General features: G+C 44.4%; 1 protein-coding gene across 1 annotated transcript in view; it reads right to left on the reverse strand.

Moving 5' to 3' along the window:
* Positions 1 to 832: 832 nt before the first annotated feature.
* Positions 833 to 16,316, reverse strand: part of LOC126235645 (odorant receptor Or2-like) — a 142,687-nt gene continuing 127,203 nt past the window's right edge. Inside the window, exon 6 of the mRNA XM_049944359.1 lies at positions 833 to 925. Within this exon, the coding sequence (XP_049800316.1) occupies positions 869 to 925 (57 nt within the window). The 3' untranslated portion in view covers positions 833 to 868. The remainder of the gene's footprint in view (positions 926 to 16,316) is intronic.

Consider the following 16,316-nt stretch of genomic DNA (forward strand, 5'->3'; position numbering starts at 1 on the left):
CAGCTTCAACATCTACTCTACAGCCCAGACATGTCACCCTGCGACATGAAAATGCTGAGGCCCCTAAAAAATCATCTCAAACGGAAGAACTTCTACTCGGACAATGAACTGCACAGTGGAGGACCCCTTCTTGTCACGGACACCGGAATTCTTGGAACAGGGAGTCCTTCGGCTCTGAAATAGGAGGACAGTTGTGCTCAGGCCTTCTGTTATACCCACAGTTTGTTTCGAAACTTTTCTTTTGGACAACCCTCATGTTATGAAGTATGATGTTAATTGTTTTGAGTGGATGAAAATGGAAAGTGACTGGACGTAAAGTAGTAGACAAGGTAACTCCAGTGATGAAGCTAACATTTGATCTCCTTCTTGACGGTAAGGTCTTTCGAGGCTTAGCACACATTCAGCTATACCACAAAGACGAAACAGTGAGATGTGGCCGGTTTACATGGAATAAATTTAAATTGTTTCACATTTTGTTACAATATATTCAAGATAGACTGGTTTGAAAAATAAATGGTTTGACCATTGTCATTAATGAGCTGGACAGCTGTAGATGTCAGTGAAAGACGCTTTGTCAAAGTGTGGAGCGCTACAGTGTAATTTTTATTTTAGTTATTTATCTCTTAGATGTCAGAGCAGCCGACGAAAGTCATGTGTTGCCTTGTTTGTGTCGCCATCTTTTGCTACTTGTAGCGAACGCTGGTTGAGGGTGTTAGAATCGGTTTTCGTTATGAGAGAGGACGGCTACAAGCTGGAGCCTACGGTATGCATATTGTCAGTGTGCTTTGTGAAGAGTGCTCTGTTTGCATTTTGGTCGTTCCATTTGTAATGCTCCTTCCTTTCAGTCGAAGATCCGTGGCAGCATGCCTCAGTCGCCGTCCAGTTGTCTCAGCAGCGTGTAGTACGAGTAGGAAGCCTTCACCAGCTGCAACACAACATAACGGCACCAGTCACAAGCGGAAGCAACTTCTGTTACTCAGTACAACGAAAAACCAGTCCAAAATAGCACATTTTACTTTTTTTTATTCACTCGACGACTTGTTTCGGATCAAGACCCAATTTCAGATCATCGTAACAAAGTGTTTCCGAAGATGTGAAAACCATGTCAAAAATGTGCAACGAACATTTACAGCGCACATACATGGTGACAATTACTGAATTATATGAAAGGTACATAAATTACTTACAAACTACGTGGTGCACACACTTTATTAAACTTGTAAGCGTCACTACGGATATTCGGATTTAGGTTGTGGCACGTCGGATACGGCCGCCACCACTGGCGACGACGTGGCGCAGACGTGTAGCGAAGTTCTGCGTGGCCCGCTGAGGAGTTGCGACATCGACGATGTCGATAACCTCCTGAAGGACTGTTCTGAGCCCAGCAATGGTTTGGGGGTTATTGCTGTACACATTGCCTTTAATACAGCTCCACAAAAAGGAGTCACATGTCCTCAGATCCGTAGAATTTGGCGGCCAATCGAGGCCCACGTCACTGGCCTCTGGGAATCCCAGAGCCACAATGCGGTCCCCAAAGTGCTCTCCGTCTTGCACGAACCACATCTTGTCGAAATCAGGGTCACTTTGGATAATGGGGATGATATCATCTTCCAAAATCTTCACGCACCACACATTCACCCGTTAAGGTGAAGTGACTTCTCGATCACGAAATGCGGATTCTCAGTCTCCCAAATGCGCCAATTTTGCTTATTGACGAACGCATCCAAATGAAAGTGGCCTTGTCGCTAAACCAAACCATGCGTGCGCATACCAATTCCCATCGTGCCCCATGACCGACCATGCAGTTTGAACTTCCTAACGCAAACCGTTCAGAAGTTGTGACGATTTTATTTCATATTGTTCAATGTCACCCTTTAGATAATCCTGTATGCGCTGTAACTGTTCGTTGCACATTTTTGACATGGTTTTCACTTCTTGGGAAATACCATATTTGACTGTGTTACGATGATCCAAAAGTGGATCTCGGAACTAGTCATTGAGTTAATAAAAAAAGCAAAATTTGCAACTTTGGACCTGCTTTTCAGTTGTAATGAAAAATGTCACAGGCGCACCTTTTCCTCTTTAGGGATCCAACCTGTGTGATGATTATTGTTTTAGAGATGTTTATGAACATGTCGTCCATTTACACAAATGACATTTGCGTGATACTGATTGTCTCACACAGTCCGCCATTGTTCACGACCATATTCCGCTTAACACGCTTGATGGAGGAAACTACCGTACCAGAATTATAACCTTAGTGTGTTGGAGACTACACCGCCAACAGTGACGTAACGATTATGGTTCCAGCATGACAACACACTGTCGTTGATGTCAGAGAACATTTAGAAATGTCTTTCCAAATTGTTTGTTTAGGAGGGTTGGGCCAGTATCGTAGCCATCACATTCTACAGATATTTTTGAGTGGAGATCAGAGGGTGGGGGAGGGGAGGGGTGAAGGGGGTGGGTGCATGAAGCGTTTACACTCCAACAAACTCTAAAACAGCTGTCTGTCGTTTGGCAGAAGCTACAGTCACTATCTGTGAATTACCTCGTTGTTTAAAGTGTATTAGACAATTATTGGCAAGCAGACGCCAGTTGTACATTCATGTAACCGTATGGTATTTTCAGCAACATCTCTAAGACAATATTCGTCCCCTAATAGTCTGATTTAACATGAGAGGAAGCCATTTTTTGTGCATAAAATGGAGACTGCATTATGCAGGGAAGATAATCTGCGGTGGTATTCCGTTGCCTTCCGCAGTTCTGGAGGCCGCCCCTAACATGGGATACAGACGCCTTTTGCAGCCGCCCGCTCCAGGTCAGACGCTGCACAGAAATTAAAACAAGGATAGCAATGGCAAAAGAGGCGTTTTATAAGAAAAGGAGAATCTTCTGCAGCGGTCTGGACAGAGAACTCAGAAAGAGACTCATAAAATGTCTTGTATGGAGTGTTCTTCTATATGGCGCTGAAACATGGACTATGAGGAAAAAAGACAGAGAAAGGCTGGAGGCTTTTGAGATCTGGACATGGCGGAAGATGGAAAGAATAAGTTGGATGGACAGAGTAAAAAATGAAGAGGTACTGAGAAGAGTGAGAGAGAAATGACAGTTACTAGATGTAATAAAGAGAAGAAAAAGAAATTGGATTGGGCATATATTAAGAAAGAATGGCGGACTGATAAAAACAGTTTTAGAAGGTTATGTAGAAGGGAAAAGGAAGCGAGGAAGGAAGAGATTCCAGATACTGGATGACATGATGGACGGTACAACATACAGCAGCCTTAAGAAGGAAGCAATGGATCGCAGAAAATGGAGAGGCAAAGCACCTGCTAATATAGCAGATAACTGATGATGAATAGTCTGAACACCGACCCTGAACATCCCTAGCGTCCTGGTATAGCCAGCAAAGAGTGCCCGCACCGGTGACATTACTGTTGCACAAAAAACTGTTTATTTTAACCTACATTAAAAATTCCGAAATTTGGTATACCGGTATGTAGTTCTTTTTACATCCTATACAATTAAACAAACAATTTGATCTACAGAGATAAAACTGTATCATACACCGAAGATTAGTGTTCAGTTTTGGTAAAAACTTTCTAAAGCCAAATCACATAAATATTTCTTTATTTACTACATCCAGTTTCGACAGACTTTGCTTTCATCTTCAGATCTTCAAAAATTTTGTTACAAAACGTGTTCATTTTGAGTTGGAACATCACGCGATCTTCGGAGACAAAACCGATCGCTCCTGCTGATTTCTCAACATGAGAAAATTCAACCAGTGTTCAGTGCTTGAATGAATTCATTTTTCCACGTAAGCTATTATTTTATTGGACATTACTACTTCACGTGAATGGCCACTTTCAATACCTTACTTATTTTCGTGTGTACCTGGGTAATATGTCAACAAAAATGAAAGCTAGGAGAAATGTATCAAAAACATGATTCAGTAACAAAATATAATGCCTAATTGAGTACTTCACCCGTCAGTTTAACAAACAATTTTAAATACAAATTAAGTACTCCATGTACTAATATCATGGGTAACACATTGCATTAGTCGTCATGTGATGATGCAGCTTTTGGAAGTGAGCTGCCTTAAGTGAAAGACATGCCATATTGATGTTCCACAGATAAACTAACGCTACAGCGTTTATCTTTTGCGATCTAGTGTCTGTAGTAGGACATAGTCTGCATTTTCAAATGGTTATGAGAGCTGCGCGAAACGTTATCCGTACTGCATCATCAGGAGTATAACTTCACTCTCCATAAATGTCGGCAGTAATTCCAGCAAATACCTGTACCATTAAAGATAAATTTTTTAGAACTTTCGGGAACTTACAAAAGTCATATGGAACGCATTTCGTAGTAAACTGACTATTGTGAACTCCAGTTGCGTACACCAGAAACTTTGTTAGAAACAGATTGTTAAGGACAATTGTTTCCCCTTAATTGCAGTGTAGGTGCTTATGCGGTTAGTGCGCTATTTCTGAATTCTTTTGTTCGTTAAACGTTTTGTTCTAAGAACGATGCGGAAGTACGATTCCGATGTAAAAATATTGTTATCAAGTCGACTGATTCGTTTTGTATGCATTATCACGGTCACCTTTTGTGCCAGTTAATTTCCTCCTCCAACAGCTGTACATACTGCCTGCATTTTTGGTAAATTTCAGCTGTTTAACAGTTTTTTTAGCGATTCTACTAGTGAGTAAAACCTCTAGAAAATAAAAATAAAGTTCTGAGTAGCTTCTGGATCACAGTGCATTTCATCGCAGGTTTTTCTTTCATTACGACACAATCCACTTTTTTGGGCATTTTGATATCAGTTCATGAAGGGAACTCGTAATACTCTAGTGTAACAGAATGGGAAGTTAAAAAGCAATCAGAGAGGTTAAATAGAAGTTATTTGTCTACTGTTTAGAGAAACGTTGCATCAGCCGTACTGTAGAGCTGTTCCGCGGTGTGGTATGCGTCACTTCCTGTTCACGTTATTGTAGTTTTCTTCTTCAGGCGGAAAATTTGTCTGTTGCAACTCTCCACACTAGTCTGTCCTGTGCACCACTTCTCATCTCTACAACCTACATCCATTTCTACCTGCTTGTTGTATTCATCTCTTGGCCTTCCTGTACAATTTTTACCTCCACACTACCTTCCATTTCCACACTGACGACTGCTTGCTGCTTCAGATTGTGTCCTATCAACTGCTCCCTTCTTTTAGCCAATTTGTGCCATAAATTCCTTTTTTTTTCAATTTCATTCAGTACCTCCTCATTAGCTACTCGAACTAACCCGTCTAATCTTCAGCATTTTGGTATAGTCGTCCATTTTAAAAGTTTGTATTATCTTCTGTTCTGAACTGCTATCGTCCAAGTGCGACTTCTATACAAGGCTACATTTCAAACAAATACGTTGAAAAAGGACTTTCTAACCCTTAAATTTATATTAAATTTTAACAAAATCCTATTTTACAGGAACACATCTCTTCCTACAGCCAGTCTACGTTTTGTATCCCCTCTGCTTCGACCATCGTCAATTATTTTGCTGCCAAAATACCAAAATTCATCCGTTACTCTAGCAACTCCTTTTCTAATTCCCTCCTTTTCATGTTCTACGACATTTATAACTGCAGTCTGATTTCTGTACAAGTTACATATAACTTTTTGCATTCTGTATCCTACCGTTGCCATTTTCAGAACTCAAAAGAGTCTAACCCAGTCAAAACTGTCAGAAGCTTTCTACAAAACTACAAATGATGTAAAGGTATGTTTACCTTTCTTTGGCCTATCTGCTAAGGTAAATCGTAGGATAGTATTGCCTCACGTGTCCGTATGTTTCCGCGGAATCCAGTCTAATCTTCCCCAAGGGAAACTGACAGTTACGTAACACACATATCAGTTGGAATAGGAATTATTACAATCTAGTTTAAGTCAGAGAGTATTTCGCCTGTCTCATATTTTGCACGCCAGATGGAATGATTCTGTTATTTCTGGCTCTCCCAAAGGTCTCTGAGGGAATAACGTCTGCCCCAGGGCGGTGTTTCCATTCAGGTCTTTCAGTGCTGTGTCAAATTATTATCGTAGCACCATATTCTCATCTTATCTTCATCTACTTTCTTCTATGATATTTCCTTTAAGTCAATTTCCCATGTATAGCCCTTCTATACATTCTTTCAGTCTTTCAGGTTTTGGTTCTTTGCTTAGCGCTGGTTTTCTGTCGGAGATCTTGATGTTCGTACAGCTGCTTCTGTTTTCTCCAAAAGCCTTTTTAATTTACCTGTTGGTGACATCTACCTATTCATTACGTATGCATGTTTCTACAACCCTTCAAATGTTCTCTAGTCATTCCGGCCTAGCCACCTTCCACTTGCTGTCAGGCTCATTTTTTATGTGTCTATTTCCTTTCGGCTGCTCCATTTGCTGCATTTATATTTCTTCTCCTTTCGATAAGTAAACTCAATATCTGCTATGTTATCCAGAAAATTCTATTGTGCACTGCTTTTTACGTATTCGGTTTCTTGCTGTCTTCACTACTTCACATTTCAAGGCTACCTATTCGTCTTCTATTGTATTTCGTTCCCCTGATTCAGTCGTCACCCAACGCTCCCTGTGAAATTCTTATAAACCTCTGCTTTTTTCTATTATCTAGTTCTCATCTCCTTAATATCGTAACTCTCTGAAGTTGCTTAGGATTTAGTCAAAAGCTCATAGCTAATAAATTACGGTCAGAGTCCACATCTGCTTCAGGAAGTGTCTCACACTTCATAGTCCGGTTTCGAAATTCCTGTCTGACCAGTATATAATAATCAGTAACCTTACAGCGTCTCCAGGTCTCTTCCACGTATATAAAGCCTTCTTTCATGATTCTTAAGCCAAGTATTAGCGATGACTGTATTATGCTTAGCCCAAAATTCTGTCATGCGGCTTACCCTTGTATTCCTTTTTTCCAGGCCCCGTCATACTACGTCTCCTTCCTTCTGTTATGAAACTTCCTGGCAGATTAAAACTGTGTGCCGGACCGAGACTCGAACTCGGGACCTTTGCCTTTCGCGGGCAAGTGCTCTACCATGTGGGCTACCCAAGCATGACTCACGACCCGTCCTCACAGCTTCAATTCTGCCAGTACCTCGTCTCCTATCTTCCAAACTTTACAGAAGCTCTTCTGCAAACATGCTGGAAACATCCTTCTGTTTCTTACTACTGAATTCCAGCCCTCCATCTACTACGGTGAGTGCATCGACAGCCGTGCTGCTATATGCCCGTACTTATCTTACTTAGATTATTAGACGGTGACATAATAACAGCGGACTGGTTGCTGCACCGACAGGTGCTCACCGCTCCCATCACGCCAGTGGCTCGTCTACACAGTTTGTAACTACATTAAAGAGCTAAAAACACTGGTACACCTGCCTAATATCGTGTAGGACCCCCGCGAGCTCGCAGAAGAGCCGCAAGAAGTGGCATGGACTCCACTAATGTCTGAAGTAGCTCTGGAGGGAACTGACACCATGAATCCTGCAGGGCTGTCCATAAATCGCCTTGTTCTGCTGGAATTGCCCAAGTGGAATGGATGCAGGTGATCAGACAGGGCCGGCCGGGGTGGCCGAACGGTTCTAGGCGCTGCAGTCTGGAACCGCGCGACCGCTACGCCTCGGGCACGGATGTGTGTGATGTCCTTAGGTTAGTTATGTTTAAGTAGTCCCCTAGGGACTGATGACCTCAGAAGTTAAGTCCCATAGTGCTCAGAGGCATTTGAACCATTTTTGATCAGACAGGATGCTTACGTAAATATCACCTATCAGAGTCGCATCTATGATTCCATATGACTCAAACTGCACGCGACCCACACCGTTACACAGCCTGCACCATCTTCAAAAGTCCCCTGCTGACATGCAGGGTCCACGGACTCATGAGGTTGTCTCCATACCCGTCCACGGATTCATGAGGTTGTCTCCATCCGCTCGATACAATTTGAAACAAGACTCGTGCGACCAGATAACATGTATCCAGTCATCAGCAGTGCAATGTCGGTGTTGACGGGCCCAGGCGAGGCGTAAAGTTTTGTGTCACGCAGTCATAAATGGTACTCGAGGGGGCCTTAGGCTCCGAAAGCCCATATCGATGATGTTTCGTTGAACGGTTCGCACGCTCACACTCGTTAATGGCCCATCATTGAAATCTGCAGCAGTTTTCGGAAGGGTTACATTTGTGTCTCTTTGAACTATTCTCTTCAGTCGTCGTTGGTCCCGTTGCTGCAGGATCTCTTCCGGCCGCAGCGATGTCGGAGATTTGATGTTTCACCGGATTCCTAATATTCATGGTACACTAGTGAGATGGTCGTAAGAGGAAAATCCCCACTTCATCGCTGTAACACCACGTCCCTACTCTTGATAACCTGCCATTGTAGCAGCAATAACCGATCTAACAACTACGCCAGACACTTTCTGTCTTATATAGTCGTTGCCGACTGCCGACTGCAGCGCCGTAATCCGCCTGTTTACATATCTCTATATTTGAATACGAATACCTATACCAGTTTCTTCAGCGCTTCAGTGTAGATAGTGCGGCATGATAAAGTGTTGGCAAGTCGGGCTGCGGATAGCTCCACGGAACTGGCGAGTATTGGCATCCGCGGAGCCCGTACCGCAGCCAGCAGTCCTACAGTCACGGCCCTACTTGGCCTACACTAGTCACATGTGCGCCTAGGTACAGACAAAGCAGCCATCCGCCTGGTGTGTATTAAAATGGACACCGGCTGGTAGCAAGCCAGTGCCGGTCTTGAAGCTACTACACCTGGGCCTGCTCTTCGCAGTCCTCGTCGTATTGTGCGGCTACCGTTCACCAGGGACCACTGCCTGGTGGAGGACAGCATTCAAAACAGTAATTCCCCATTTGGACTTCGCTTCATGGGGGGCATTCCAGCATTCAGTGTCAGTGATTAACCTTCACCTTGAATTAGACTTTCGGTGATAGTCTTCTGATACTGGAATTTTGAATGATTAACTAAGAAAATAGGTCCTGAACCAAGTATCCCCTCCCGGTTCACTGTTATTGCATTATAATGAAAGTGATATTGCTCTTTGTTGCCTAGGCGTATCAACTAACATGTTGTCGCCTCCAGTCACAATATGCAACGTTGATGAGGATGATTGAACCTGAAGTCTCGTTTCAATATTTAATGGCGTCCGCCTCCGTAGGTCAGCGGTAGCGTTACCGCCTATTACTCCAGGGGGGCCGGGTTCGATTCCCGGCAGGGGACTGGGTGTTGTGTATCCTCCATCATCATTGACACGCAAATCGCCTAAGTGGCGTCAACTAAAAAGGCTTGCAATACGGCGGCCGAACCCCGAAGGGGATATCTCGGCCAATAAATGCCATATGATCATTTCTTACAATCTTTAACGGCGCCGTGAATGTCAGAACTTCCAAGATTTCGTGACTGTGAAGAGTACCTCTTCTATATACGCACTCTGGTTGGAACTGCTTTCAATCTTTGATGTGTTCATCCCCACATATGACTGCCCACTATCTCATTTCAGTATGGCATCGCAGAAAGTGGACAGCTCAACTGAACGACTGCTTTACTTACAGAAAATTAGACAGTAACAGCAGCTTCTTTTGAGTACCTTTGTCCATAGCGGACGCTGCCCTGTCCCAGGTGAGTACGACGTCACCTCTGCCGTTTTGAGGTTTCACTGAGAATTTTGAGCAATGGCTAGCCTACATCATAAGGTTGAAACGGCGTCTTGTGGCCTCCCCTTTCAAGATCAGAATTCACATAAAACTTTTCTACTTATTTTGTGCTGAAGTGTATCAACATTTTCAGTTGTTCATCCCTGGTACACACTGTGGTAAAGGAACTTACATTCATTTGAGGAAAGATGAGGCAGTGGTCAGCAGACTGGACTCGCATTCAGGAGGACGAGAGTTGAAATCTGCGTTTGGCCATCTAGATTTAAGAATTCTGTGATCTCCTCAAATCACGCCAGGTAGGTGCCAGGATGGCTGGTTTCCTTCCACATCCTTGAAAGAGTCTGAGGTGGTGCTTTGTTTGTAATGACTCCCATGTCGACGGACCGTTAAACCTGTCTTCCTTTCTTTCATCTGGGAACAGCCAATCTAAATGTTCCCAATAAAACGTACTCATGCACTTCTTGTCTAGAATATTACGTTTCCATTGTGGCAACAATTCTGAAAAGCTTACAAGACTGATTAACTGACGGTGTAATGTTTCATCTTCTGTACCAAATAATGTGCCTGCAGGATGACCCGAGACTGTCAGCAATAGAGTGTCTGATGGACACACAGGCTCCATGGAATCCTCCAATCCGTTGGATGTCAGTATTGCTCCATTATCTGAAGGAACAGCTGACTATTCGTCACACTCCAGTGAGTTTGTGTCCCAGGGGTAGCGCCGTCATTTCCGTCTGTGGGCAACGACTGCCATATCCCCGTTGTGGTACTCGAATCACTAGTTAGCTTTGACTCTATAATACGCGAAATGGGCCACTCGACTCTATTAGCCAACCTGAACTGCATAAGGTAAAAATGCTGTACATATCTCACGACTAGCCTGTGACCTCAGTACTGAGTGGTGACGACGATACATTCAGAGACGGGACTCGTGGTGCAGATTCAAGTCACGATGAGCCGAGCAGTCAAAGCAGTCGCTTCACGAGGTTGTGGATGCCAATGATAGGGGTTCCCAACCCTCCTGCCACGTCATTAGCACAGAACTACGTAACTACAAGCGCTATTTCAGAAGATGTGCAACCAATAACCCGCAACGTCAATGACCCTGAGGAAGGAATACACGCAATAGCACTTCACACCTGTGCTGTTTCAACAATCTTAATTGAGAAGCTGTCCCTCCAGCTGGAGGATCATTTCGTTGGCGTTCTAATGTCAAAATTAGTGGATCGCACGTCCACGAAACTCCTTCCTCCAGGCCCAGGTCTCACTATCACAGGGCGCATTATATCCGACGAGGATGGATGCCTCATAGGCCGGCAGAAGCATCTTCAGTTACCGAAGGCGTCTGACTCCTCTGTTGCAAGTGCGCAGTTTTGTACAAGCCCTGCAATCTATGTTGCTGCCAGGGATCATGTTACAGTACCTCCTCAATACGACTTCCTTGTCCATAGCGATATTCATGCCCAGTATCTCAAAGTTACATGACAACAAACTGTTGACATCCCTGACGAACACCCGACTTTGTCAGGTTCTTTACACTCAGACCTGCAGGATCACTCAGTGTGTCTATGTACACATTTACGGTCTTTCTGTATGTTCCTGTTGAATTAATTTCAACGCTTCTCAGGTGGCATCTATACCATCGGCAGCGCTCACAACTACAGCTGCCGTCGACCTGCGCCAGTATACAGGCCGGTGCAGTCTGTAGACAGGTCTCTTCTGTTGTCTGGTTGGGTCGGCCAGACCACCACTGCGTCGGTCGCTCTGGTGCGAACACCACTTTATCCCAGGCACCTGCAGGACCTTCTGCAACGTTCTGCAAACTTCTGTAATTCTCCTCGAGTCTACCTATACCTTGGTGTGACGTTTCCAATGGTGTCCTTTGCCGTCACAGAAACATGTCCACGGACTTGCAATGTTTTGAGAGAAAAGCATATGCAAGACGCAGAACATCTGTCATGCCTCGCCCTGCAGTATACCTACACGGTCAGGTTCATGTTAACACAGCGACTGTGGGGACGCATTGTTGCATGCAAGGCTGCTAACGTTGCTACTGGGACAACCTACAAGGACCACCTTCAGGACTTCCCCAGTTATTTACTTGTTGACTCTTGAAAATTCAAATGCAAACACTGGCCCGCAGCATGAATCCTCCGTTGCTGAAGTCAGTGACAAGGTATGGTCTGCAACGACACAGATCCTGCATTTGTGCTTTTATCAGATCCACTCCGAATGGTTGCCATCCTGGTGGACATAAACACTAGCTGTCATATCCTAGCCGGCCACAGCGTCACCGATTAGCCCTTCACGAACTCAGAATTACGGCTACAGTAGCAGGGGCACAGCTGCCGACGGCACTGACATGACAATTCCAGAATTTGAAAAATTATGGCAGAAATACACTTACATCAGAAGCATGGCGATAATTAGCAATATACGGATGCATTCACGGAAGAATGTTGTTCAGCCTGAATAGTGTCTTTTGCGTATGTTACGATATACGTCATTTTCTATCTTTGGTCGTTTGACAAGTTTTGGACACTCATTTTATGCATATGACATCAGTATGCTCATCTACGGATTGTACCTCAGTATTTCATAACTTTGGCATAAATTATAGATATGTTTATATTGTCATTTTGATGGGTTGATTGTTTGATTTGGGGGGGGGGGGGGACCAAACAGCGACGTCGTTGGTCCCGTCGAAGTAGGGAAGGACGGAAAAGAAAGTCAACCGAGCCTTTCAGGGGAACCATCCCGGCATTTGAAACAATTTAGGGAAATCACAGAAAACCTAAATCAGGATGGCCGGACGCGGGTTTGAACCATCGTCCTGCGGAATGCAAGTCCAGTGTACTAACCACTGCGCCACCTCGCTCGCTGTCATTTTCATGCCTTTATCTATACTGACATATTTTGTTGAGGCTGTCCTTTTCAAAGGCTATTTGCAGATAGGTGCGCATATGTTGTTCATGCTCAACATTGTCTTGGTTTCTGCATATTCTGTGTATGGTATGACATAGATGCATATACAGTATTCAGCTTAGCATTTTATAGCTTTGACATGACGTACAGATATATATTTTAATAGCTTTACTTACATTGACACTCAGATACTGTTGATACTGTCCTTGTGCAAGGACTTCTTGCACATACATGTATATTTGTTTGGTTTACTTACTTCTGATGTTTTAGTTCGTTTTATACATCTATCATTTTCTACAGCTTTATTAATAAATAGTACATTTGTATAATGTTTGGAGTGGAAATTCGTTATGGTATACTGTAAATGACAATGGATGTATCTGTCGTTTTTATCTAATGATTACTGTAAATTTGCTTGTATAGTGTTGTCCTTGACTCTTATGGTGTTTTTAATCTGGATGATTGGTAAGTTGATGATGCTTTCATTACTGTTTATGAGTACTGGCCGGAAGGTCGTGGGCTCAGTCTCCGAAACTGGCTGCTGTATAATAAACAACGTCGAAAGGACGGCTGCAGGCGTTTAATTTAATTACATAAATGAATGGCAGAAGTTCCACAAACATTCAAATCAGAAGGATGGACAGACACAAAATTTAGGAACAATGTCACCCATTTGAAAAAGTGAATGTCTATATTTTGTTCTCGCAGGGAGCGACTGTTAAATCTTCACAAGTTCTAGACTAATAATGAAGTATTCTGTCGGCTATTTATGTAGTAAAAGGAAACAGAACTTATTCACTTTACAGTAGCCCATATTTTCTCCAATAACTCTATCACTTCAGTGTACAACAAAATGCATTAATCGACAAGGAGATGATTTCAAACTCGAATCAAACAGTTACTCATCTACATCTAAAAATAGCAGAGAACAAAAGAAAGGTGCATACAAAGTGTGAAATTAATTCAGGTAAAATGGTTACTTTGCGCATTGAACACGTTAAGCTTTCCAGACCCCCAAAAATTTCATAGCTACTCAATAATTCCTATCACAGACACCTCATGACGATACAGCAGTCCATACTACTATTTAAACACGATAATGATCGAAGCAGAAGATATGAATTAAAATTTGTGATGCTGCTGCAAGTCGAACCCGGGTCTTCTTGCTTGGTAGGCAGAAACGCCAATCATTACACCACCACAGCACTATGGCCATAACTCCTGCACAGACTACCGAAGTTGAGTGCCGTCCTCAACACAAACTTCCATTCATAACTTCAGCTAATTTTCTCTTACACAATCATTATTGCCAGGGCTCTCCGGCGTTGTAATAGCACCCCAGCGTTGGAAGAAATGGGAAAGTCTTGTACCATTGGTGATCTTATAGATCTTATAATTAAATTTGGTACAGGACTTTCCCATTACGTCTAACGCTGGGATGCTATTCCAATGCCGGAGAGCCCTGGCAGTAGTAACAACGTAAGGGAAAATTAACTGACGATATGAATTGAAGGTTGTGTTGGGGAGCCCACTTAAGTTGGGTAGTTTGTGCAGCCATCTTGACCATGGTGCTGTGGTGGCGTAATAATTAGCATTTCTGCCCCCAAACGAGAAGACTCTGATTCGAGTCGCGGCAGCAACATAAAATTTAATTCACATTTTCTGCTTCGATCATTATCGTAGATATAGACTTAAATGTCTCATAAGGAGACGGCACGACCGTGGGGGTTGGGAATTTGTCCGAAATTTTGTGTGGTGAAAGAGGACCCCTAACACCTCACTTGGTGAAGAAAATTAGGACGCACTACCCGGAATATCCCGGGAAAAATCGATCCAAAGTTTCTGAGGTGCCTTATGAGTATAAAATGTTAATCCAATGCCAAGCCGCCGGCTGGCCTAGATGGTTAGGGCTCCGACTTTTACACCAGAGGCCTCGGGGTCCATTCCTCCTACGGCACCTTTTTTTTCCTTCTATTTCATTTTCTTTTGTTATTCCACCAATTCTTCAGAAAGTTTCCCTAACCTACATTATCTTTAACAAGTTACTTACATTACTGAATAAAAATTATTTTCTTTTGTCCAACAACACAATTCATGCCGGTGGGTTTTCCATTTTTCATTGTAAAGTATATGAGCAGAAACATTGGGTTTTTAATCAGAATAACAAAGTCGATTGGGAAACATTCATTTTTTATACATACAATAATTACACTCCTGGAAATGGAAAAAAGAACACATTGACACCGGTGTGTCAGACCCACCATACTTGCTCCGGACACTGCGAGAGGGCTGTACAAGCAATGATCACACGCACGGCACAGCGGACACACCAGGAACCGCGGTGTTGGCCGTCGAATTGCGCTAGCTGCGCAGCATTTGTGCACCGCCGCCGTCAGTGTCAGCCAGTTTGCCGTGGCATACGGAGCTCCATCGCAGTCTTTAACACTGGTAGCATGCCGCGACAGCGTGGACGTGAACCGTATGTGCAGTTGACGGACTTTGAGCGAGGGCGTATAGTGGGCATGCGGGAGGCCGGGTGGACGTACCGCCGAATTGCTCAACACGTGGGGCGTGAGGTCTCCACAGTACATCGATGTTGTCGCCAGTGGTCGGCGGAAGGTGCACGTGCCCGTCGACCTGGGACCGGACCGCAGCGACGCACGGATGCACGCCAAGACCGTAGGATCCTACGCAGTGCCGTAGGGGACCGCACCGCCACTTCCCAGCAAATTAGGGACACTGTTGCTCCTGGGGTATCGGCGAGGACCATTCGCAACCGTCTCCATGAAGCTGGGCTACGGTCCCGCACACCGTTAGGCCGTCTTCCGCTCACGCCCCAACATCGTGCAGCCCGCCTCCAGTGGTGTCGCGACAGGCGTGAATGGAGGGACGAATGGAGACGTGTCGTCTTCAGCGATGAGAGTCGCTTCTGCCTTGGTGCCAATGATGGTCGTATGCGTGTTTGGCGCCGTGCAGGTGAGCGCCACAATCAGGACTGCATACGACCGAGGCACACAGGGCCAACACCCGGCATCATGGTGTGGGGAGCGATCTGCTACACTGGCCGTACACCACTGGTGATCCTCGAGGGGACACTGAATAGTGCACGGTACATCCAAACCGTCATCGAACCCATCGTTCTACCATTCCTAGACCGGCAAGGGAACTTGCTGTTCCAACAGGACAATGCACGTCCGCATGTATCCCGTGCCACCCAACGTGCTCTAGAAGGTGTAAGTCAACTACCCTGGCCAGCAAGATCTCCGGATCTGTCCCCCATTGAGCATGTTTGGGACTGGATGAAGCGTCGTCTCACGCGGTCTGCACGTCCAGCACGAACGCTGGTCCAACTGAGGCGCCAGGTGGAAATGGCATGGCAAGCCGTTCCACAGGACTACATCCAGCATCTCTACGATCGTCTCCATGGGAGAATAGCAGCCTGCATTGCTGCGAAAGGTGGATATACACTGTACTAGTGCCGACATTGTGCATGCTCTGTTGCCTGTGTCTATGTGCCTGTGGTTCTGTCAGTGTGATCATGTGATGTATCTGACCCCAGGAATGTGTCAATAAAGTTTCCCCTTCCTGGGACAATGAATTCACGGTGTTCTTATTTCAATTTCCAGGAGTGTATAAACAAGAAACGCAGTGGTAATTATCGTAAAAACAAACAAAGCGATATCTTGCGCAACATAT

This window comes from Schistocerca nitens, chromosome 2, assembly GCF_023898315.1.
Source record: "Schistocerca nitens isolate TAMUIC-IGC-003100 chromosome 2, iqSchNite1.1, whole genome shotgun sequence".
Taxonomy (NCBI): Eukaryota; Metazoa; Arthropoda; class Insecta; order Orthoptera; family Acrididae; genus Schistocerca; species Schistocerca nitens.